Source organism: Babylonia areolata, chromosome 3 (assembly GCF_041734735.1).
Source record: "Babylonia areolata isolate BAREFJ2019XMU chromosome 3, ASM4173473v1, whole genome shotgun sequence".
Lineage (NCBI taxonomy): Eukaryota > Metazoa > Mollusca > Gastropoda > Neogastropoda > Buccinidae > Babylonia > Babylonia areolata.
Genome location: NC_134878.1, coordinates 50,049,004 through 50,075,088, shown reverse-complemented (window position 1 = coordinate 50,075,088; position 26,085 = coordinate 50,049,004). Strand labels below are relative to the sequence as shown.

The following is a 26,085-nucleotide window of genomic DNA, read 5'->3' as shown; positions in this document are numbered from 1 at the left end:
GGCTTTTGCAGCCCAACTGTCGTAGTTTACGGGTCGTCTCCGTTGTTGGTGGGGTAGCTACCCCGACGTCTTGGCACCATATGAAGTGAGGGCCGGCTGTCCTCCATTGGAGCCACTTCTGTGTTTCTTCGTCTGTCTTCGTCGTCGTGTCTTTGCTGGTGGTCGTTGGTGTACGCTACCTGTGGCAGCTCTCGCTGTGTCCTGGGTCCCTGGCCTTTAGTCTGGTGACCCAGATCTTCGTCCTGCCCAGCCGGTGTCCTGTGTCCTGGGTCCCAGGCTTTCGACTGGCGTCCTGGGTCTTCGCCCCCTCCCGTACCGTGGCTGGTATCCTGGGTCTTCGCCCCTTCCTGCCCCGTGACTGGTAGCCTGGGTCTTCGCCCCTTCCTGCCCCGTGACTGGTGTCCTGGTTCCGGGCCTTTTTGACTTGTGGTCTGGGGTCTCTGTTTTGCCTGGCACGATATCCGAGTCTTGGCACCTGGGCCTTTTGATTGAAGGCTCGTGCCTTTGGTCAGACTTCTGCGCCATGTGTCCGCCGACGTTCGTCTGGAGCCGTGTGTCAGTTTTTTTAATTTGTTTTTCTTTTTACTTTTAAGAGGGGAGCTTCCTGAAGCTGGCAAAGACGCTACACTGAGCACGGATGTCTGTGTACCGGTCTGCTTGGTTGTTTTTTTGTGTGTGTGTGTGTGTGTGTGTGTGTGTGTGTGTGTGTGTGTGTGTGTGTGTGTGTGTGTGTGTGTGTGTGTGTGGTTGTGTTTCATCTGAGTGCTTAGGATAGAGAGAGCGGAAGAGAATAAATTTTTGTGTGGAAGAGAAACCTCTGTATTCTGTGTTTGTGTTGTCTGGTGAACTGGAGTGGGTGTTAGGTTAGGTTTTAAAACATCTCTCGACCTCTTCCCTATGGGGGTCGTGACACCGTTCATGATACGGAAATACGGCTTAATACGGGACACTTAAAAATCATCTCTAGTATGAATGGACAGGTGTGTTTTTTTCCACTTTGTTTATTCCAAATTTGATTTTGACAAAGTACTTTCAGCGAAATAAATTACCACGGACACACATAGACAGACAGACAGACAAAGAGAACCAAACACCGGATTATCACATAGACTCGCTTTGTTTACACAAGTAGGTCAACAAAACAAAACAAAACAAAACAAAAAAAAGCCCACACCCACCTGTGTGAACATTTGCAGCACCTCCTTCACCATACTGAGCACGCTGAACACCGCCACCACCCACACCGTGCACCTCGACATGGTCCCCATCTGGCAACAGTCACACAACAACGCTACAGTCTCGGACCACCAACTTCTCATTTTTGCCCATAACCTTTTCACGATCGTTTCAGAGCTTTGTAAACGTAGAACGCCAGGTTAACACAATCGCGTTCGTGGAGAACAAAAGCAAATTCAATATAAAACGACATGGATTATGAGAGAATGAAAGAAAACGACAGACAGAAAGACTGAGAGACAGAGTGAGAAAACGCAAAGAGACAGACAGACTGACAGGCAAAGACTGACGGACAGACAGATAAAGAGAAAACGCAAACAGATAGACAGACCGACAGGCAGAAACACAGCAGAAATTTAATGTTGATATCTCTCCCAGCTTTAGACATACTACGAAACTTGTTTAAAAAAAATCAATCAGATGCAAACATACAAAGTAAAAAAAAAATTAAATTTTTTTTTAAAGTAAGACACTGCATGGTTTTATGACATATCATACATAGTGATTTTGATTAAGTAATATCCATGACAGTCTGGGAATATGCATATTCAGACACATGCATGCTTACAATATTATTTGTATACACACATACATACATACAAACAACCTATACACTTAGCCAAACTACCGACCTACCTATCTACAAACAAACAAACGGACAAACAAACAAACATAAATACATACATAGACAAACACACACAGACACACATTCATAAATACATACATACATACATACACACACACATACACAAACACATACATACATACATATATATATACACTTACATACATACACACTTACATACATACATTCATATCATCCATACATACATGCATACGTACATATACATTTACATAGAGACATACATACATACATATACAGACCACAAAATGTTAAGGACTACTTCTCAAAAGCAGGTATGTTTTCATAAAATGTTTTTTTTTTATTACATCGAGAGATGATTCAAATTACGCAGGCAGCATAATATTTATAGTCTACCACTAATCTCTCTTTAAATCGGTGTCCGGAACAAACGCTTCATGAACAGTTTGGAAAAAATGCGTTTGAAAAATTGACGTTTATTATATATATATATAAGAACGTTTTTTTCCTCAGTGGTTTAAAAACGTCGTTGTTAGATAGGGAAGTTCAAATTAAAGAAGCACGCCAGGTTATGAGCAATGCTCATTACATTGGCAGCAAACATCCACTTTTGCCGAAAATTCATCATCATTTAACCAGTCACCCCCAAAATGAAAACAGTGCAAGTTCCCAAGCGGTCCTTTTTGTGATCTATGTAGATGTAATCTAGTCACACACAAGGTGGCAGAATGGTTAAGACGCTTATCTGCCAATACAGTGCCAGTGAGGGTCTGGTTTCGAACCTCGCTCTCGCCCTTTCTCCTAAGTTTCACTGGGAAATGGAACTGAGTGTCTAGTCACTCGGATGAACCAATAAACCGAGGTCTCGTGTACATCACATCACACTCTTGGCGCACTGAAAAAGAACCCATGGCAACAAAAGTGCTGTGGCAAACTTCTGAAAAAAGAAATCCACTCTGATGGGTACACAAATACATCATGCATGCACTCATGGTCTGACGAGCGCGTTGGGTATGCTGCTGGTTAGGCATCTGCCTTGCAGATGAAGTGTAGCGTGTATGGATTCGTCCGAACGCAGTGACGCTTCCTTGAGAAACTGAAACTGAAACACACGCTTTCACCACACCCACCCCATCCAGTTTCTCGGAGTTGCCCCCCAGCATTTGCCGTGTCTCGTTGTTCACGTGGCCGCGGTCGTGATGACGTAACGAGTTGTTCTCCACCACGAAATACGTCAGCGATGAAAGGTAGAGCGCGTAGATACCCAGGATCAGGGTGTAGAACCACAGGCCGTAGGAACACCTGTACAAAATTGTTGGGTACGGAACATTACATTGCATTGTATCGGACAATGTATGGTATGGTATGGTATGGTATTGCATTGCATTGGATTGCATTGTTAAAGTATGGTATGGTATGGTATTGCATTGTTATGGTATGGTATTGCATTGGACTGCATTGTTAAGGTATAGTGTGGTGGTGTTTTTGTTGTTTTGTTTTATTACTTTATGTGGTCACAATACATTTCTAAGTGTGAAATTCGGGTTGCTCTCCCCAGAAGAGTCCGTCGCTATTGTGCAGCGACAACCGTGTTTTCAACCTATATTTTCCTACCTGCAAGTGTATTTGTTTTAGTGTCAAAGTGGAATTTTCTTTTAAATTTTGCCATGGAGAACTCTTCTGTCACCGTGGGTTCTTTTACATGCGTTAACCCTTTCACCGCCAGTCAATTTAGAGTACAAAATTCCCTTGTGGTATAAACACAGAAAAGACAGTGGTTAAGAATAGCTGGGGAGTCTCCCTGCGATGTATAGAAAATATGGCCTGTCCTACCACCGAACATTAAGAGCAGTAAGTTCCTGGATAACAGACCAATGAATGGTCAACTTTCAGTGACATGGGTCCTCTACCACGCCTGTCCATCTCGCTCACTACGATCGGCTTCGGATCCACTCTGTTTACGCATACCCAGATTCAAACACTCGACTGTTGGCTGCCGTTCTTTCTCTGTCTCTGGACCTTGCGATTGGAATGAACTTCCTCTTTCGTTTCGTCAAGTCTCCACTCTCAGCTCTTTCAAGTCTGGCCTTAAAACCCACCTCTTCCCACAATAGCCCCCCTTGCCAGTCTTAGAGTTATGCATGCGTGTGAATGACTGGTGCGAAAACGCTTTGGTTTGTCTCTGCACAAGATTCAGCGCTATATAAATACCATTATTATCATTTAGTATTATTATTATAAATGCGAGCTTGGCGGTGAAAGGGTTAAAGCGTATGCTGCACACAGGACCTTGGTTTGTCATCTCAACCGAAAGACTACAGTGCTCTATGCAATAGAATAATAATGTTGGGTACAATGCATTACAGTGCTCTGTGCAATAGAACAGCATCACTGTGTACCGAACATTACACCTGCTCTGTGCAACAGAATAACATCGGTGGGTGCAACTGCTCGTGCTGTGTGCAAATGAATAATGCTGTGTACAGAACATCGCATGTGCTCTGTGCAACAAAGTCACACACACACACACACACACACACACACACACACACACACACACACACACACACACACACACACACACACACATACACAGAGAGAACTCAGAATTCAAAACGTTTTTTTAATTCAAGGATTAAAATTTTAGACCTGGCCTATTCTTGCAATCTGACTTTGCTAATCTACATCATTTACAAGACACAGAGAGAGAGAGAGACGCTTTTGACGCTTTGATGTTTTACTGTCATTGACTGTACAGTCCTTGCGACAGGGGGAACAATACATTATCAGGAAACAAAACATCAAAGAAACATAATATAAATCAACATTCTCATCACACACACAAATAATGTATATACCGAAAATGGGACAACAAATCAACTGATCACTTCGGTCAGCTCGACCATCCAAAATGAATAAATATTTTTGCATACACATGCAGAGAGAGAGAGAGAGAGAGAGAGAGAGAGAGCAGTGTAAACGCTGCAAACTGCCCGTGTCCACTAGTGGCTATATGTGGCTGCAGGAGAGAGAGAGAGAGAGAGAGAGAGAGAGAGGTCATACCACTTCAGCCTCAAGAACTTGACGCACACCGGGTGGGAGAGACAGTTGACCCTTCCGTACCGAACCATGGCCTGGAGCACACCACACCGTTCAGTTTGAAATGAATATGATACCCACGTTTTGGGTGGTGTTTTTGGGTGGGTTCGTACATAAAATGCATGTCTGTGCAGGAGATATACATATATACATATACACAGTACTGAGCAGCTATGATACATTGTACAACCCAACTGAGAATGTTTTATGTGAAAAAAACTCAAATTAAATTATTCTTCTTCTTTCTCCTTCTTCTTCTTTTTTTTTTTTTCTTCTTCGTGTTATCATTTTCATTAATTCGTTTCATTCATATAGGTTGTTTACAGGCAAGCCGCCAATAAAGAGCCATTCAAGGGTGAAGGATGAATACTGATCCCGTACAACCCGGAAAAACAGGAAAGAAGAAGAAAAGCCACAAGTACAGTCACATCTCTGCACATCGACCTAAGACAAACTCTGACGTCGAAAATTCTGAAAATTTTTCGCAAGAGGATTGAAATAACAACAACCAAACTGACCTGAACATAAAACATAATTATTCATAATAATCAAACGTTTATATAATAATAGTTACACAAAAACCGAAAAACAGCCACTTCACACGCCCTGGGTGCAGAAAAGAATGCAACGCACAGACAGTGTCCAAATATCATGTTCAGAAAGAGACCAAAATATCCAAGGCTTTCTGTAGATCACCAGCAAGGCAGTAAATCATAAAGAAAGAGTCTTCTTGCATGCTTTTCCTCTTCCCCCCACACAGACACACACACACACACACACACACACACACACACACACACACACGAGCACGCACACATACAGACATACACAGACACACACACACACACACACAGACACGAGCACGCACACATACACACACAGACACAGACACACACACCCACACACACACACTCACATTGAGAGTCATCAGTGGTTGAAAGTCGTCTCGTTTCTTCGCTTCAGCAATGCACTCTATAGGGCAGTTCATGAACTTGAAGTTGTACTCCACCTGCAACCGACCCATGAAATATGTCTCCAAAGTCTTTTGTATGCCATATCATGGTAGCAGCGGCAGCACTAATAGCAGCGATAACAGTAGGCTATCAGCAGTAGCGGTAGCAGTTGTAACATTTGTAGTAGAAATACTGGCAGTAGCAGTAATGAAATGGGTTAAACTTGTCTTCATACAATATAGACGTAGGTTTTGAATCGTAGCAAATCAGATCAAGCAGTGTTGGAAAGAGCGAACCAGAATGGGGCAGTGAATGTGTCGGCCCATCACTGCTTGTCACTAAGACAGGACAGGCCCAGGATTGGTTACTTTGATTCAACTAATTGAGGAGTGTTGTACTTGTAGTTTACAGTTAGAATACACAGCATGTGCATGTGGACGGGATAAAAGTAGTGTGCTTAGCTAATTCTTAGTAATGGAACCTGACATAGGCTGACTGAAAAAATGTAAGGGACATCTTTGATACACACTACGGGCTGTAAGTACATCACCTGAAATGTTTCATACTTTGTTGGTAATAGTTCTGTTGGGAAACCATGTTTTGTATGGGTGGAATTGTGAGGTTTGACAAGAGTATTGAGATAGCCTGTTAGCTGACGCGGTAATGCACAGTTAAATGTAGCAAACACATTTGGTTCAGAAACCACGGTTTGTGTCTGAGTACAGCCAAAGTGTACGTAATTAAAGAAGGAAGGAGGTTAAAGTTAATGTAGTCACTTAGTGGGAGAAGTCGGCGTCTTTTTTAGTATTCCCCGGACACTATTTTGCTATGCTTGACTCTGGATATTATGTTTGGTTTAAATGGTGTTGTGTCTTGGTACACATAAAAGATGTTTGGAATTGATTTTGTGCAGTGATTTGTCAGCAGTTGTTGGCATGAAGCAATGTAAGCAATGAGTAATGAAGAATAGCAGAGATGGTATGTGTGTAGCAGCTGTGTAGAGTGTTTTAGTTGTACCACTCCTGAAGCTGATTTTGATGTATTACCTGCAGAACCTATTTTGTGTATTTGGTGTTGATGGTTAAATCGGAAGTGAACAGATCTGCATGCTCACACTGTGTCAGTGTGTGTTGAGGATTTTTCGTGTGTGAGCACACAATCAAAACCAACATTGACAAAATTTTAAACCAAACGTTCTGTGAACTGTCGTTAGTGAAACTGAAAACTCGTCCTCGTTTTAATGGAAGGAATGGAACATTCACGTAAATTGACAACAACAACAACAAAAAAGAGTAAAGCACATATCACTCACATAATAATCAGGGCTACTTGTGTCATGTGGCGAGCTGACTTGACAGCGGTCCAGAACGGCCTGGAAAAAAGAAAGACATGCGACATATTCTAAACACCAACACATAAAACAGCAAAATCACATAAACATGTCTCTTTCGTGCATTGTAATATCATCGCAAACTCATGCGCTCTTCGTATATCACAATAATCACGTGCTATCCCCATGACAAGCAGGTGCCATCCTCATAGCATAATAAGCTTCTGCCAAGAACCCCACCTCATAGCAAATAGAGCCACTTGTCATTCCAGTCCCACAACAAAGAGGCAAGCACATTCTCGAGTTGGAGGCATTTGCCATATTTGCCTCCCAACACACAGGCATGTTGCCATGCGTACTTCCCAGCAGAGGCATGTTGCCATCCCGACATCACGACAGATAGGCGTTTTGCCGTATTACTTTTTTTTTTTTTTTTTTTTTTTTTTAGGTTTGCCCGGACTTTCTTGGGTCGACCAGCGTTTCAAATCAATACTTGGCACTCCATAATAACTATGTCATAGTAATCAGTGGCATTTATGGAATAAGTACAACTTTAAAAAAAAATTTTTTTTAATAAACATTTTTATTCAAGTTTAACATTTAATGAATGCATATATACATACAGGCGGACATACAAAAATTGTATTTGTAATTATCAATAATATTATTTGTTATTATACATTATTTAAACTATAAAGCAGGAAAACAACAACACAACATTGTTTTTATACAGAAAAAAAACACACAAATAAAGTCATAGTTTTGCTGTATTACTTGACAGAAGAGAGGTATGTCGCCATCTTTACCTCACAAAAGAAAGGTAAGTTGTCATCCTTACCTCAAACCAAGGGGGCGTTTTGCCATCATTGTCTCACAACACAGAGTTATTTGGCCAACACGTCACAATAAACAGGTATTTGCCAACCTTACCTAACAATGAAGAGGCATTTGCTGTTCTTATCTCACAATAAAGAGGAATTCACAACACACAGACACAGTGTCATCCTTACTTACAGACAGGTGTACTACCATACTTACCTGACAGAACACATGTTTTTGCCGTCCGTACCTCACAACACTGAGGGATGTGCCATATTTACTTCACATCATACAGACATTTCGTCATTCTTACCTCACAAGAGAGAGGCATTTTGAAATTCTTACCTCACAGCAGTGAGGCATGTGTTCAATCATACCAAGGAAGGGAGAGCAGTAGGGAGTGGATGGCGTCATCAATACTTCTTCCCACCTGGAACCACACACACACACACACACACACACACACACACACACACAATCATGCATGCATAAAACGTACGCACTGATTGATTTGATGACTGACCGGCTGAACAGATGAAACAAAAAACAAGCCAAGGTAAAAGATTTTTTAAACCGTTAAGCCCCAAAATATATCCACAAACATACATGTGGTTATGTATCACCTATCTGCATATGTATACAGCAATGCACTGGATGTATGGGATACATTAAATTACGACATATAATCAAGCAGTAGCTATGCACACCCATACACCATACCAGCCGGTCTACCCACCTGTCTATCCACCTGCCACCCATGACCACTTAGAGTTAATATGTCGTTCACCGATGTCTTATTCACTTTGTCCTTCACCCACTTCCACATCCAACTGTCCACCAATTACCCATCACCCCCGCCCCCCTCCACCCCCATCCCCATTCTTCCCTTCCCCCACCTCCCTTCCCGGCTGCACACCTGTCGATCAGTCCACCAACTCCCATTCCCCGTACACTGATCTTCCGTGCTTGACAACTCACATGGGCAGCTCATACAGCTAGAGTTTGGTGAGACGATTTGAAGACGAAGCTTTCTGTCTGGCTCCTCTAAACACACTGTGTACTCATCTGTACCAACCCACCCACCCCTTAACCCTGCCACATACCCAACTGCCGATGGGACCAGATTACCCATCCATCCATCCATCCATCCATCCATCATAAGTTACCCGCACTTTTGAGTCAGTCAATAAAAAAATGCATAACGATACAAACCCACGCCCATTTGACTTGACCGATCTCAGGGCACAACCCACAGGTCGACGACCAGGACTCAACCCTAAAACTTGACCGAACACCCGGACAGAAATCACACCCAGACGAACAGCGAGGACCTCACCCATACTGCAACAACCAGGACTCCCTCTTGCAGTGCCAGATGGACCTCCCACCCGGACAGTCAGCCACCCAGGACCAAAAACAAGACTCAAGCACCGAACAACATGCCCTCAACACCGTAAACCAATGGGTCGTTAAACCAAAGACACTATACACCCTACATAAGTATATAAACTTTGGTTCATCTTTACAGCGACCTGACTGACCTGTTATGCCTGACAACTGCCATGGCGACCTCGCATATCTTTAGCTCGATGATGTAGTCAAAGAAAGTCTTGTCGTCCTTGTCCTTCTCCAGGGCGGCGCCCATGGTGAGCAGCAGGGTCACGGCCCGCGTCATGCCTTGCCGCGAGGCCACGTGCAGGGCCGTCTCCTGCCGGGGGGGGCAAAGGCGGTACTTTGGTTCATTGCTTTGCTTTGTTTGGTATCATGCATGGGATATAGTTTTCGTCGTTTGGTTCATTGGTTTGCTTTGTTTGGTAACATGACGGGCGCAATAACCGAATGGTTAAAGCATGGGACTTTCAATCTGAGGGTCCCGGGTTCGAATCTCCGTAACGGCGCCTGCTGGGTAAAGGGTGGAGATTCTTCCGATCTACCAGGTCAACATATGTGCAGACCTGCTAGTGCCTGAGCCCCCTTCGTGTGTATACGCAGCAGAATATCAAAGCACGTTCAAGATCCTGTAATCCACGTCAGCGTTCGGTGGGTTATGGAAACAAGAACATACTCAGCATGCACACCCCCGAAAACGGAGTATGGTTGCCTGCATGGCGGGGTAAAAACGGTCATACACGTAAAAGCCCACTCGTGTACATACGAGTGAACGTGGGAGTTGCAGCCCACGAACGAATAAAATGAAGGAGAAGAAGAAGTTTGGTAACATTCATGGCATTGTTCTCGTTGTTTTTTTGTTTTGTTTTGTTTTTTTCCATGATTATCCTTTTCATACTCATCATTTAAACACAAAATATCATTACAAATGAAACCAGTTTTTATCGTTGTCATCAATATCATGAAAATATTCATTTTATGTTTCTGTCCTTCTGTTGTCAAAGCCAGCAGCATTACAATAAACCATCATCAAATTCACCTGCTTCCACCACCGCCCTCCCCAGCACTTACACAGACACACAATCGCTTGTACCCGTATGCACACACACGCACAGATATATATATATATATATATATATATATATATATATATATATATAGAGAGAGAGAGAGAGAGAGAGAGAGAGAGAGAGAGAGAGAGCCATCTCATGAGTTGATTTTATGTATATCTTTGAGCATAGTATAAGCTGCAAGCTTGTTGCTGCTCTGTGTTTCAAATATAGTATGTATTTCACACACACACACACACACACACACACACACACACACACACACACACACACACACACACACACACACACACACACACAATGTCCGCTTATTCTAGGCTTGTACCCCATTGCTATTCTTGACATCAATCAGGTGGCTATGGATGGCCAGCAGAGTCCGCATGCTCTGAGTCCACCCCTGGGAAGCAGCGTGGTGCAAAGGGGTGTTGTCTTCGTTGTCCCTGCAAGTGAATAATGATAATAATAATAATAATAATGATGATGATGATGATAATAATAATAATAATAATGATGATGATGATGATAATGATAATAATAATAATAATGATGATGATGATAATAATAATAACACTAACATTAGTAATAATTATAATGATGATGATAATAATAATAATAATATTAATGATGATGATAATAACAACAAAGAATACTTATATAGCACTCTATCTAAAAAAACCCACACAAACTGCTCTAGGTACTTTACAAAACACATAAAATTCTTCATAACACATGGCACCAATGTTCCATAATACACACCAAAATACACCTATCAAACTATATACATACCTATATACAATGCATACAAGCATACATTCAAACAAACAAACAAACAACAATTATACCTACCTACCTACCTACCTACCTACCTGCTTGCTTGCCTGCCTGCCTAACTTTCTACTTACCTGCCTACCTACCTACATAATACATACATAATTACACATAAGATAAAACTTATGTAACAGTGCACACCCGGAAAGCCCCAAAAAGGAACCATACATCACTGTAAAGGAGCAGAAGATACAGGCAGTTGACAGCTTTACCTATCTGGGCAGTACCCTTTTTACAAGCAGTGAACATCGATGCAAAGACCAGCAACATTATTGCCAAAGCCAGTGCCATCTTTGGGAGACTCCGTAAGAAGGTATGGGAGCAGAGAGGACTCAGCCTTGCCACAAAGTTGAAGCTCTACTTTTTCTACGCCAGCGAGACCTGGACTGTCTACAGCGGACACTCTTAACATCTCAACTGCTCCAATTTAAACTACCTCCGCAGACGTCTCTACATACGATGGCAGGACAAAGTCCCAGACATGGAAGTCCTGGAACGGGCTAGCACCCACAATGTCTACACCCTTCTACAGAAAGTCCAAGCTAGATGGGCTGGCCATATAACACTAACAGTCAGCTGCCATCACAGCTGTTGTTTGGGCCAGCTGGATAGCAGAAGAAACGTTTCAAAGACTGACTCAAAGTGACTGATTTAAAGATTGTATCCTATTAAATTTCATTTAATTTCTTTTTTCTTTTTCCCTCAAGGCCTGACTAAGCGCGTTGGGGTTACGCCGCTGCTGATCAGGCATCTGCTCAGCAGATGTGGTGTAGCGAGTATGGATTTGTCCCAACGCAGTGAGGCCTCCAACTTGAGCAACTGAACAGAAGGAAACTGAAGCAAACTTCCACCCCCACAGCCCCCCCCCCCCCCCCATACCCCCGTCCCCGGCCTCCCCACTACACTGACTGCTGACCTGTGAATCACGGCCCCCCTCTGCATGAGGAGGGTGATGATCTTGGTGTGTCCGTTCTGAGCGGCGATGTGCAGGGCCGTCAGCCCGTCGGAGTCCGTCTCGTTCATGATGTTGGGTCCCTGACCCAGGTCCAGCAGTCTTCGACACGTGTTGTACCGCCCGTACCTGTTGGGTCACAGGCAAATCAACTCTCTCTCTCTCTCTCTCTCTCTCTCTCTCTCTCTCTCTCAAGCGAGAGAAATTATTGAGTGATCGTGTAGCTCACAATACAAAATACAAAGGTTTACATTTAAAAGACATGCACATGTTAAAAGCATTCGAAGAGATCACATGAAATTACATTCGCATATTTAATAACAATTAACAGTTAAAACAATGGATTATGAAAATATGGACAGATATGTAAATAATTAAGTAGACTGACCAATTCGTAAATTGACAAGCAACCACTGACTAAGTAGTAAATCGTCAAGCAATCAAACAATTAACCAACCAATCAACCAGTCAGTAGTAACTAACGTCTTCATCATCGTGATGATTGCTATCATGATCATCATCAACATCATTATCGCCGTCCATATCGCTTTGTGCAAAGTCGTCATCAATACTGTGTCCGTCAGTAGCATTATCATCAAAGTCGTCGTCATCGTCACCACCATCGTCATCGTCATAATGACTGGGGATGAGTGATATAGTCTACCCCCTCCTCCCCTCATCTTCTCCATGCTTCTACTCCGCGTGGGTCATGTAAAAGGATGCACAGTTGTAAAACTCGTCCCACAAGGCCTTCCCACAAAAACCCAGGAGAATAGCCAGGTCTTCAATCAGCCAGGACTTTCCCCTTGGAACACCAGGAGAACAGCTATGACATAGCCCCTCTTCAGACAGCCAGGACTTCCCCCTTGGAACACCAGGAGAACAGCTATGACATAGCCCCTCTTCAGACAGCCAGGACTTCCTCTTTGGAACACCAGAAAACAGCTATGACATCACCCCTCTTCAGACAGCCAGGACTTCCCCCTTGAAACACCAGAAGAACAACTAGGACATCACCCCTCTTCAGACAGCCAGGACTTCCCCCTTGAAACACCAGAAGAACAGCCATGACATACCCCTCTTCAGACAGCCAGGACTTCCCCCTTGAAACACCAGAAGAACAGCTATGACATCACCCCTCTTCAGACAGCCAGGACGTCCCCCTTGAAACACCAGTAGAACAGCCAGGACATAGCCCCTCTTCAGACAGCCAGGACTTCCCCCTTGAAACACCAGTAGAACAGCCAGGACATAGCCCCTCTTCAGACAGCCAGGACTTCCCCTTGAAACACCAGGAGAACAGCCAGGACATAGCCCCTCTTCAGACAGCCAGGACTTCCCCCTTGAAACACCAGTAGAACAGCCAGGACATAGCCCCTCTTCAGACAGCCAGGACTTCCCCCTTGAAACACCAGGAGAACAGCCAGGACATTGCCCCTCTTCAGACAGCCAGGACGCCCCCATTAGAACACCAGAAGAACAGCCAGGAGACAGAGAGAGAGAGAGAGAGAGAGAGAGAGAGAGAGAGAGAGAGAGACGGAGAAACACAGATCGACAGAGAGAGAGAGAGAGAAAGAGAGAGAGACACAGAGAGACAGAGCAAATGAGTACCAAAAAGCGAATAGGGAATTGGGGAAATCAGGAACAGAAAAAAACCAGGAACAAGGCGAAACGGGGAAATGACCACCGCACGGTGATGCATGACCACATGTTCCACTTCCACCCAACCGCACGACCCCCCCCCACCCCACCCTCCCGTCCGCCCCCAACCCCGTTCACCTGGCAGCGAAGTGGAAGGGGGACTGCTTGGCGTTGTCCTTGAGGCTCGGGGAGGCGCCCAGCTTGATGAGCTCTTCAAGGGCCTTCAGGTGGCCCGCCTTGGAGGCGTAGTGCAGCGGGGTGCACCCGTACTCGTCCTTCTCGTCCAGCAGCAACTGGAGGTCCCGCATCCGGCGGCAGCCCAGGGCGTAGCTTCCGCCTAGGGGGTTCTTGTAGTGCTTGGGTGTTGTTGGTGTTGGTGGTGGTGGTGGTGGTTGCTGATGAGTGTTGTTGCCTGTGTCTGTGTCTGTGTCCGTGTCTTTGGCTTGTTCCTGGTCTGTGGCAGTTCGGGCGTTGAGGTTTTCGTCCTGACATAAGTATTAGGGAAGTGAGATAGTTAATTAATGGGGATTTATATTGCTGTCTTCCCCCCACCCCCCTTTCTTCTGCATGACATGTTTGCATGCACCTATGTTCACGTACACAATCAAACGCTCAACAACAGCAACAGTAACGAAGAAAGATGATTAATAGATAAATGTACATGCTCACATCATACGCGCGCACAGATTATACGCACGCACACTTCAACAGACCGGGAGATAAACAGACAGACGCACAAAGAGACACAGACACAGATGAAGACACAGACAGAGACCAAGACAGAAGCACACACACACACACACACACACACACACACACACACACACACAGACATATTCTCCAGACAAAGTACATAGCATACAGAGAGGGAGAGAGAGAGAGAGAAATCCTGACAGACCTATTCTCCAGACAAAGTGTATAGTATACATAAATTAAAAAAAAAATCAGAGTCACTAGTTCATCAACTTTCATTGCTCACCGGAAGCCCGCTGCCTGTCCGCTTCATGAAGAACTGCTCCAGGTTGCCCCCGTGGCGAATGGCCAGGTGAAGGAAGTTGCGGTCATGGACATCGCGAACGTGCACGTCCGCCCCGCTGCCCACCAGCACCTGCACGGTGTCCCAGGAGCCTTTGGCAGCCGCCACCAGCAAGGGAGTGCACTCTCTGTCGTTGCGGCTGTTGATGTCCGCTCCCTGGTGTTACGTCGCCAAGACAAAAAGAGACTATATTGCCTCCTAATGTAGCAATGTTTCCGTACTACCTCGTTTGTTTATATTTGGTTTTTGTTGACGCTGGTTTGTTGGTCGTTTGTTTGTGTTGTATTGACAATGGTTTGTTGACTGGTCCATGGAAAACCTGTTTGTTTTGTTTTGTGTTGTATTGACAATGGTTTGTTGACTGGTCCATGGAACACCTGTTTGTTTTGTTTTGTGTTGTATTGACAATGGTTTGTTGACTGGTCCATGGAACACCTGTTTGTTTTGTTTTGTGTTGTATTGACAATGGTTTGTTGACTGGTCCATGGAAAACCTGTTTGTTTGTTTTGTGTTGTATTGACAATGGTTTGTTGACTGGTCCATGTTGTACCTGTTTATGAGTCTTTTTCATTTGTTCTGCTGCGATGATTATTCATTTAAAACAAAACAAAAACAAAAAACCCATTCATCTATTGTCATATTCTTTAAATTCACAATACAAGTATTATGTGTTGTTTATCAATACATTCGCACTTTACGTCCAAAACAAGTCGCGCTTTAGGTATCTTAACCTCCCAACGTTGGCATGTATCTCTCAAGTCCTCAGTTTCAGTTCCAAGGAGGCGTCAATGCATGCCGACTAACCCATACACGCTACATATTTGTATTTGTATTTCTTTTTATTAAACAGATTTTCCTGTGTAAAATTCGGGCTGCTCTCCCCAGGGAGAGCGCGTCGCTACACTACAGCGCCACCCATTTTTTTTTTGCATTTTTTCCTGCATGCAGTTTTTTTTCCCTATCGAAGTGGATTTTCTACATAATTTTGCCAGGAACAACCCTTTTGTTGCCGTGGGTTCTTTTACGTGCGCTAAGTGCATGCTGCACACGGGACCTCGGTTTATCGTCTCATCCGAATGACTAGCGTCCAGACCTAGCATCTGCTTTGAAAAAAAAAGTACCAGGCTAGCCCTCTCTTTCTCTCTCTGTGCCTGCAGTTCTGTCTGGTTTGAAACACAGACACCCAGCATAGAAATAGGCTTTTTCGCTACGAGTCGTAACGTGTCATCATTCTGGTGGTGTCAGTGTAATGTTAGGTCCCCTTCTTTTCCTCCCATATTCCTCGGACGGTTATCACTATCTGCCTTTTCATCTGGAACGTGTGTCGTCTTAAATCCGGATGTAACATGAGATTTCAGGATTTAATTTATCTCCGACCCCTAAGGGGGCCGGGGGGTATGGAGGATTTAAGAAAAAAAAGCTAACATAGGAACACATCTACAATTATCATAACGTTTGCACCAAGTAAGGTAAAATCAGGGTTAATTTGCCCTTCTTCTCATTAAAGTAATCCCATGCAACATTGCGTGTCTTGATGATTTTTTTTTTTAATCTAAAGAGAATCTGTTTATACGCAGGAAACAATTTACAAAAAAGAAAATATAGACCTTGGACATACATATTTATAAGGCAACAATCTTTCACGAATATCAGAAAAAATATGGACACTTCGTAATAAAATGAAATTCATCACCAACAGTCTTGAAGTCATTTTTTTTAATTTTTACAAATACAATTTCTTGGAATTCCATTCATCCGCCATATTTCCATCGGTAAACAGTTATTATTACATTTAAATTTGAAACGAAATTAAAATATGTTTTTAATGGGCAATTGACCCTGAAATCTGATTGAATGACACAGGAAACGAATGATGAGCACCCAGTGGCTGCCATCAGTCAGCTCTACCGAGGTAGACAGCCTGTTGTGCAAATGACCCCGCGTTTGTAAAGCGCTTAGAGCTTGGTCTCCGACCGAGGATAGGTGCTATATAAGTATCCCTATCAATCAATGAAAAACCTTGTCGAGGAGGTAGAGCAGCACGTCCTTGTGGTTGAAGAGGGCAGCGCGGTGCAGAGGGGTCATGCTGTTGGCGTCCTTCATGTACAGGGCGGACACGAAGTTTTCAGTCTGTAACGTGTACATCAGCTGCATCATGGTCAGGCTGCCCTGGGCCGCCGCGAAGTGTACCGGCGTGGACTGGTCGTCCTGTCGGCGGTTCGAAAAAAAGAAAAGTGTATGCATTCACACATAATCATAGACTTCACCAAAAGTTGAGGACCACTGCATAAAAGCTGGTATGTTTAAAAAAAATCAATAAAAAGATAAAATGGTTATTAAAAAAAAAAGAATAAATAAAATGAAATAAAATCGTGAGATCACTTGATTTACGCGTTTTCGTGTGGAAATGTGGTCCTTAACTTTTTGTGGAGCCTGTATTTGACGAGTATTGAAAAACGGTCTTTAACTTTTGCGAAGAATGTACAAATTTATCAGTTTTATAATGCGTTATCTCTATGCTAAACCAGCTTGCTCAAGCTTGATGGTAGCACACATGTCAAAAAGTCTGGGAATGTGTGCCTGCATTGCTCTAGCTGGTGGAGCACCGAGCTCGCGTTTGGAAGACTTTGTGTGGAGGATTCGAGGAATCCTTCAAGGAATGTTCAAGAGTGACGGAGGGTAAGGCAGAAAAAAAAGAAAAGAAAAAAGAATAAAAACGACAGACTGAAAACACTGCAGAATAGACAAGAAAACCATTTGCAAACAACCAGATGTCATTGGTGCCATGTTTCCCTGGATATGCACATGCTCTTCTGCCGGTAAACGAACTTAAATTCTGTAATTATAATTAATTCATCATTTATAATGGGATATGGTTGGGCTTTCGTATTTATTCTTTTCTCCTTTCTCTCCCGTTTAATTTTCTTAAAAGTACTTTGTTACTTCCTTCCTTTTTCTACCTCCACAAATAAAAACAACAAACAACAGATCACAAAAGTCTCACTCACTTGTTGTGTGTCGACTGGCGCACCAGCGCGAAGACACACCTCCACTGCCTGCACACGATGCATTGTTCATTTCACATCACACACACACACACACACACACACACACACACACACACACACACATGCGTGCGCGCAAAGACTCTCACACACACAGAGTTACACACAAGCACACACACACACACACACACACACAGACTTACACACACACACACACACACACACACACACACAGTGTGTTAGACATATAGAAAGACAAAGAGAGATGGATAGGCAAGACGTCAGAGGCAGAAACGAGGAGAGACAGTAAAAAAAAAAAAAAAAAAAAAGGGAGCGCGCACGCGAGAGAGAATGAGAGGGGTGGGGTGGGGTTGGGGGGGAGGGGCGGGTTAAGAGTCACAGAAAGACAGCAGAGACAGAAACGGACAGACAGAGAAAGAAAGATTAAGAAAGAGAGAGAGAGAGACGGACGGACAGACGTTCGGACAGAGAGGGAGGGAGAGAGAGGGGGGAGAGAGGGAGAGGGTAAAAGTCACAGAAAGACAGCAAAGACAGAAAAGGGCAGAGAAAGGAAGATTGTGTGTGTGTGTGTGTGTGTGTGTGTGTGTGTGTGTGTGTGTGTGTGTGTGTGTGTGTGTGATAGAGACGATAGAGAGAGAGAGAGAGAGAGAGAGAGAGACAGACAGACAGACAGACAGAGAGACAAAGCGAGACACAGACAGACACGGAAAGACACAAACAATGACGAAGACAGAGACCGAAACAGAGTTTTTTTTACTGGAAAGGCCGCGGGGTAACGAACGGAAACGACACCTTTAAGTTGCCGCCGATGACAGCCGCGTGCAGAGGCATGTTGTTCTCTTTGTCCTTAAACGTCAGCAGTCGTGACCGCTCGTACCCCACCTTCATACCTGACACACACACACACACACACACATACACACACACACACATACACACACACACACACACACACACACACACACACACACATACACACACACACACACACACACACACACACACACTAATATAATAACATAACAATGAAGGAATCAATGAAAAGTGGCCGTTGCAAGAGCCGTATTGTTCACATCAGCTATCAATGTTACAAATGAAACGAGGTCCAGTCTCGTTTTGATTGTTTGCTTTCTTTCTCTCAAAACATTTTTTTTTCTTTAACCTTTCAGTACAAGACAGTATCGATATCATCGTAACCATCACCACCAGCACCATCATTACACAAGGTAAAGAAGACGAACAGATCAATAAACAAACGCAATAACAATGACCAGGAAGAACAATTAAAAACCAAAAAAAGAAAAAGAAAAGAAATAACAACACAATAATGAATATGACGGTGATGGTAGTAATCGATGCCATCACTGTTGCTGTTTATATTATTCTCACACAGCAGCAACAAAAAAAGAAGAAAGGAAGAAACGAGGAAAAAAAAAATCGAAACGGAAAAATAATCCTTTCACACTCGCTCCTCTAACATTCCCTTCGTCTACCCATTGCTTCTCACTCTCTCTCCTCCACCTCCTTCTCTCTTTCTCACACACACACACACGCACACACACGCACACACACGCACACACACACACACACACGCACACACACACACAAACGCGCGCGCGCGCGAGCGACCCCTACCCCCATCAATACATACAACACCCACTGTCATCCTCCACATCCATTCGTTCCCCATCCCATCGGACCCCCGCCCCACCCACCGTTACATACACAGTCGGTACATCCCTCACCTTCCTGAATCAGAACCTCCAAAGTCTTCGCAGCGGCACTTTTGGCTGCCACGTGAATTGGAAAGAATCCCTGATCACAGCGGGTGCACGGCAGAGCTCCATTCTCTATCTGAAAGTACAGCTCAACAATCAGACACCAACAGTCATGTCCAGTCCTTTAAATCATACATATCTCGGTGACTGCGCCTGGTGGGTAAAGGGTGCTGATTTTTCCGATCTCCCAAGTCAACATACATATGTGCAGACCTGCTTGTGCCTGAACCCCCTTCGTGTGTATACGCACGCAGAAGATCAAATACGCACGTTAAAGATCCTGTAATCCATGTCAGCGTTCGGTGGGTTATGGAAACGAGAACATACATAGCATGCACCCGACCCAAAACGTAGTATGGCTGCCTACATGGCGGAGTAAATAAACTAAAGGGTCATACACGTGAAATGTTACATACCTGTCTGAGTGTGTATGTGTGCGTGCCTGAAATCTGATTGAATGACACAGGAAACGAATAATGAGCGCCTAGTGGCAGCCGTCAGTCGGCTCTACCCAGGTAGGCAGCATGCTGTGCAAATGACCTCGTGTTTGTAAAGCGCTCAGAGCTTGGTCTCCGACCGAGGATAGGTGCTATATAAATATCCACATCAATCAATCAATATATGTCAATCCATAAAATCGTGCCGATAGAAAAACATATGTAAAATTCATGAGCAAACTGAACAAGTTCCAGAATTTTCATGAACACGCTTACAAGATGTGATGCTGTGCAGGTACGTACATAAATCCAATGGCCAGACATATCCTGCATGAACGTAAACAAAACAATAACCAAAAAAAGAAAAAGAAAGAAAAGACTCCAATAATTATGACGCCAAACATGAAAATAACAATTATTCAAAGCGCGTGCACCCACAAAAGCAAACTTATCCCAGTTTACATTCGCAGTCGATGTGCTGAGTTTACATGTAGGAATGTTGGGCACATAATTATACCAAATGCCAAAATACATGGACTGCAATAAAATTTGGAGCAACAACAAAAGACAACGTCAGTTTAGATTTGATGAACTGTTGGCCGCAATATCTGTAATATTCCATTTTCATTGTTAAAGAAAAACTTTACTAAAAACCCTCAATAACTGATCAAAAATTCAATTCACAGTACACCTTTAAATTCTAACGCTTCTGAAAGGGGGTAAAGAAAAATCTCCGCATTGTGCACCTTGTGCTAGCAGCATGCTATCGTCAATTACATCATCATTCCAGTTGAGTTGTACCAATGTTTCTCTCAGGTGTTCCGCTATCGATTCATCACATGATTCCATTCTTTCTTACTATGTTCGTGGGATGCAACTATCACGACCACTCGGCATGAACGAGATGGACTTTTTACATGTCTGGCCGTTTTTTTACCCCTCCGTTTTTTGAGGTTAACAAGCTATGTATCTTCGCGATTGCAACGAATCCAACGAACGCTGACATGGTTTAAAGGATCTTTAGCATTTGTTACGAATCGACTTTTCATGACAACATTTCTTTCAATTGTAAGATCAGTGTAAGAAATGATGATTAAGAATCTTTGCAACATGAAATTTGAATATCATACCGATTTCAGATTTTCGGTAAATTACAACGCGTGTTTCGCTGCTATAAGGACGCTTATATAACATGAAAGGTGTACGTACGAGGATCACGGCGCACTCAGCATTATCTTTGAAGCTGCAGTAGTGCAGTGGTCTCATTCCCATTTCTCCTTCTAGGTTCTTGTCCACGTCCGGGTCTTTCGCGAAAACCTGTCAACGAAATGCTCCTAAGTAGCCTATTAGTTATTAACCACACACACACACACACACACATTCACATTCACTCACACACAAACACCCACACACAATCTCTCCATCTCCCCACTCTCATAATCCTCCACAGCCACCGTCTAAACCCATCCCCGTCCACTACTACCACATTCACACATTTTCCTCCAGTTCGCTTCGTCAGCTGATGATATGTAGATGTGATGCAGAATGACAACACTGTGTGCAATATGCGTTGTTTGTAATTGAAAGTTAGAAATACTGTTTTCGTCAAAGAAAACATCTTCTATGGAAAGGAGAAAAAGGGGGGTGAATCCTTAACGACATCCACACAGCCGAGGTTAAACACGGTTTTTACCAAAGGAAAAAACAAACCATTGTGGAAGGATAATAAGCTTGGCATCTTGACAATATAACCATACCATCGACATAGCCGACGTCGAATATTGTTTTAATCAATATATAATAGTCATTTGTGTCCGACTAGGACCATCAGAACAGCAGAAGAGGCAACTGCTGTCCCGATTATCTGGGCACGAATTTGATTATAGTTAAGAGTGTCTTGCCCATGTTACATCCCCACTCTCTCGGCCAAGAGGGTTTCAGAACAGTCGGCGTTGGGATGGTTCCCAAAGGCCAGCCAGCCCCAAGGCTGCAGCACTAAGAGCCAGTGCAATTTTGCCTCCTAGTTTGAGAGTCATAGTCCTTCACAAAAGACTAAGCTGTAAATGATTTCCCATTGCAATGGAGAAACCATTGATATCACAGCTGTCACTTTGCTGTCAAAGAAAAACAAAAAACAAACGCGTTCTATGGAAGGAAAAAACCCAATGAGTTTCGAACCTTAACAAGTCAACACAAGCGAAGGCGAGTACTGTTTTCTTCTGAGGAAAAACAACAACATCAAAACCCTATGTGGAAGGAAAAAAACGGATTATGAACCTTAACGACGTCGACATAGCCGAGGTCACAAGCGAGATGTAGAGGCGCCATCTGCTGTTCATTGAAGAGGGTGTGGTCTGCCCCTGCCTGGAGCAAGACTTCCACGACCCGGGACTGCTCGTGACGCACGGCGGTGTGCAGCGGTGTGTCCCCACCGTTATCTGCCACGTCAAGGTCTGCACACACACACACACACACACACACACACACACACACACACACACACACATTATATACACCTCCCTACCACCACCATCCACACTCACATGTGTTTGTTCTCTGAAGGTCCCATCATTCTTGCAAGACAAGTAGTCTTTTATTTCACTGTTTCCAGAAATAATACAAGATATATGTGACACTGAATCCATTCAATTTTTCACAAATGATTTTTTAAATTATACTGTTGTTGGGTTTTTGTTTTCATTGTAATGATGCTTTACTGTTATGACCTTATGATAAGAAAATGAAAAAAGAAATCAAATCAACAATGACAATGAGACTGAATGTTCGTTTGAAAAGAATCCGAAAGTGGTTTTGTCCCTATTTAAACTAGACTGCTTAGTGTTTTTAATCGTGGTTATAGATTACAGATGATAGATTACAGATTTCAGGTGAACCTTCAAAGCACAGACTGATATATTGTTAATTCAATGAAACGTTTTAAGCTAGCGGTGACCGTTACCCTAGAAATTTGCTTCTTTATCTGTAAAGAATCAAGATTCAATTTCCTTTCATCTCTTCTAGGGCATGAAAGACAACAAACAAATTAGACAAAAGATCATACCAAAAAATGAAATAAGATAAAATAAATAACTAATAAACTATGTCAATAACACTCATGTATCGAAATCAGAGTTTTAACTAAAGTGTGTTTTGACAGTGTAACCCAATCGTCCCTCTTTTTGAGTGCCTACACACGTCCAGACCACATTAAACAAGTCTAACATTGCTCGGAACAGTACAAAGAAAGTATAGATAAAACCATTCTTTTCAGCTGTACCATATTTGAATGCACAGTAAAATGAAACTGGACTAAAAATAAAGTCAAGTTATTTAAAAGTTATTGTCTTCCAAACAGCGCCGTGATTCTAGGATTGAATCCGGTATGTGAATAAACAGGGCGTCTTATGAAGCAGAGATATATTTTTTGCTCAAGTCTTTTCTTTGCATAAAGAAACAACAACAACTTACAAACACCCAATTCATTCCTCTTGAAAAACAACAACAACGAAAAGCATAATTATCAACTGCGAAGATGGATACAGACATTTTATACACAGACATGCTCTTTCTTGCTCTCCAAAAAGCTAGCACAACCCTTCCCTCTTTCTGTTGCTCCCAAACCACTGCGATAAAAACAAACTCCTTCTCGGGTGTAGCTATTCTGCCTGGTCCTCTGCTGAACAACTCCTCGCCTTATGTCTGAACTTCTTTGAGGGACATGCTATCTCGCGTTCAATCTCTTAACTGTCGCAGTATCTCTTTACCCGTGCACAATCAGGAACAACCTCTCGTTTCATATATCTTTCGCTTGCTCGGGTGCATACGAAGACTGGCCCCATACAAACGCCTCCCTTTTAGATTTCGTGCAGATAACAAACAGCACAGGAAATTCTGAACGAGAATAACCCACGAACTTGGGAACCCTTACAACAAATGTACTGAATTTTGTCCAAGGGTGCTTTTAATAGATTCTGCCATTCATTCATTTTCTCAACCTTGCAAAACGTCTGAGGATCTTACAGGCAGAGAACATTGCTACTTCCACAAGTATTACTCAGTAAATGGAAAACAGTACACTAATGACTACTGCTTAAAAAAAAAAAAAATCTGATTACCGACATTCATAAACTGCCCCTGTAATACTTACTGTAGGCCTGCTATGTAGTCTTTGGAAATGTGAATTGACACGCATTGCCCTATCTAAATGGGAGCGCGTGTGCGTTAGTGTCATTGTGGGTGTGTGTGTGCGCGCGGAAAGTTAGCTCAGTGGGAACAAGCGAGTTTAGTATGGAAACAGCACTATATAATATCAATGTTTTATCATCATTCTGTCAATTTATTTGTTTTCCTAAACGACCTTTGACAGAACTACACTGTCATATTGGGAGGGGATTGAGGGGGGCTGGGGGGGGGTATGAGTGGGGTATCTGACCTGCGCTCTGTCTGACGAGGAATCGTGCCATGGAAAATAAAAGGTGGGAGGGTTTCTCACCTGCGTTCTGTTTGATGAGGAAGTGGACGATGTCCAGGTGACCGTTGGCGGAGGCGACGTGGAGGGGGGTCTGACCATCGGTGTTCTGCACGGTCAGCCGGCTGGGGTCCGCCCGGTACGCCTTCATCAGGCCCTCCAGGTTCCCCCGCCCTGCCTCCTGCACACACACACACACACACACACACACACACACACATACACGCACGCACGCATGCACACACATAGACACATACAACACACACACACACATGAACACACACACACGCACGCACGCATGCACACACACACACATACAAACACACACACACAAACACACACACACATGAACACACACACGCACGCACGCACACACATTGAACACACACACACACACGCGCGCGCGCACACACGCACACACACACACACACACACACACACACACACACGGAGTTAGTGCACCGCTGTTTAAAACACTGGCGGGGAGACCCAACTGTGTTGCCGTTGTTACCTCCGCCAAGAGATGCTGTTTTCAGTCGGTTTGTTAATGTTTATCTGTCAGCAGGATGATGCGGGGCGGTGGCCTTGAGGTAATGCACCCGACTAGGAAGCGCCTGTCCACCGGCACGCTCCCACACGCAGACTGAAAGTTGTTGTTTTACTCCCGTTTCCACTGGACCTTGTGTGCTGGTCTGGGTGCCAGTAATTCGGATGAGATGATAAACCGAGGTCTCGTGTACAGCATGTGCCTAGTGCAGGTAAAAGAACTCCTGACAACAAAAGGGTCATCTCTAGCAAATTTCGGAAGACAACAAAAATGGGTGGCCCTGCACTGCAGTGACGTGCTCTCCCTTGGGGAAAAGCAGCCTGAATTTCGCACAGAGGAATACACCTGTGTCGTGACAAAAAGTAATGCCAAACAAAAACACACAAAACAGAAACAGTTTAGGCTCACACTGAGAGAGAGAACTATGTGGAGAACTTATGTGGAGTGATGGCCTAGAGGTAACGCGTCCGCCTAGGAAGCGAGAGAATCTGACCGCGCTGGTTCGAATCACGGTTCAGCCGCCGATATTTTCTCCCCCTGCACTAGACCTTGAGTGGTGGTCTGGACGCTACTCATTCGGATGAGACGATAAACCGAGGTCCCGTGTGCAGCATGCACTTAGCGCACGTAAAAGAACCCACGGCAACAAAAGGGTTGTTCCTGGCAAAATTCTGCAGAAAATTCCACATCGATAGCAAAAACAAATAAAACTGCTTGCAGGAAAAAAAATACAACAACAACAACAACAACAAAAACAAAAAACCCCACAAAAAATAAATAAATAAAAATGGGTGGCGCTGTAGTGTAGCGACGCGCTCTCCCTGGGGAGAGCAGCCCGAATTTCACACAGAGAAATCTGTTGTGATAAAAAG

The 26,085-nt window shown here is 43.7% G+C and overlaps 1 protein-coding gene across 1 annotated transcript in view; it reads right to left on the bottom strand.

Moving 5' to 3' along the window:
- The window catches only part of LOC143280610 (transient receptor potential cation channel subfamily A member 1-like), a 79,381-nt gene that overhangs the window by 25,427 nt on the left and 27,869 nt on the right, over positions 1-26,085 (bottom strand). The window contains exons 2-19 of the mRNA XM_076585325.1: positions 24,691-24,847; positions 22,476-22,651; positions 21,408-21,515; positions 19,729-19,837; positions 18,776-18,873; positions 17,966-18,013; positions 16,977-17,165; positions 14,901-15,113; positions 14,060-14,406; positions 12,245-12,409; positions 10,826-10,940; positions 9,583-9,749; positions 8,387-8,471; positions 7,205-7,264; positions 5,856-5,948; positions 4,904-4,974; positions 2,971-3,142; positions 1,179-1,268 (exon numbers count right to left, since the gene is read on the bottom strand). Coding sequence (XP_076441440.1) covers positions 1,179-1,268; positions 2,971-3,142; positions 4,904-4,974; positions 5,856-5,948; positions 7,205-7,264; positions 8,387-8,471; positions 9,583-9,749; positions 10,826-10,940; positions 12,245-12,409; positions 14,060-14,406; positions 14,901-15,113; positions 16,977-17,165; positions 17,966-18,013; positions 18,776-18,873; positions 19,729-19,837; positions 21,408-21,515; positions 22,476-22,651; positions 24,691-24,847 — 2,463 coding nt within the window. The remainder of the gene's footprint in view (positions 1-1,178; positions 1,269-2,970; positions 3,143-4,903; positions 4,975-5,855; positions 5,949-7,204; positions 7,265-8,386; positions 8,472-9,582; positions 9,750-10,825; positions 10,941-12,244; positions 12,410-14,059; positions 14,407-14,900; positions 15,114-16,976; positions 17,166-17,965; positions 18,014-18,775; positions 18,874-19,728; positions 19,838-21,407; positions 21,516-22,475; positions 22,652-24,690; positions 24,848-26,085) is intronic.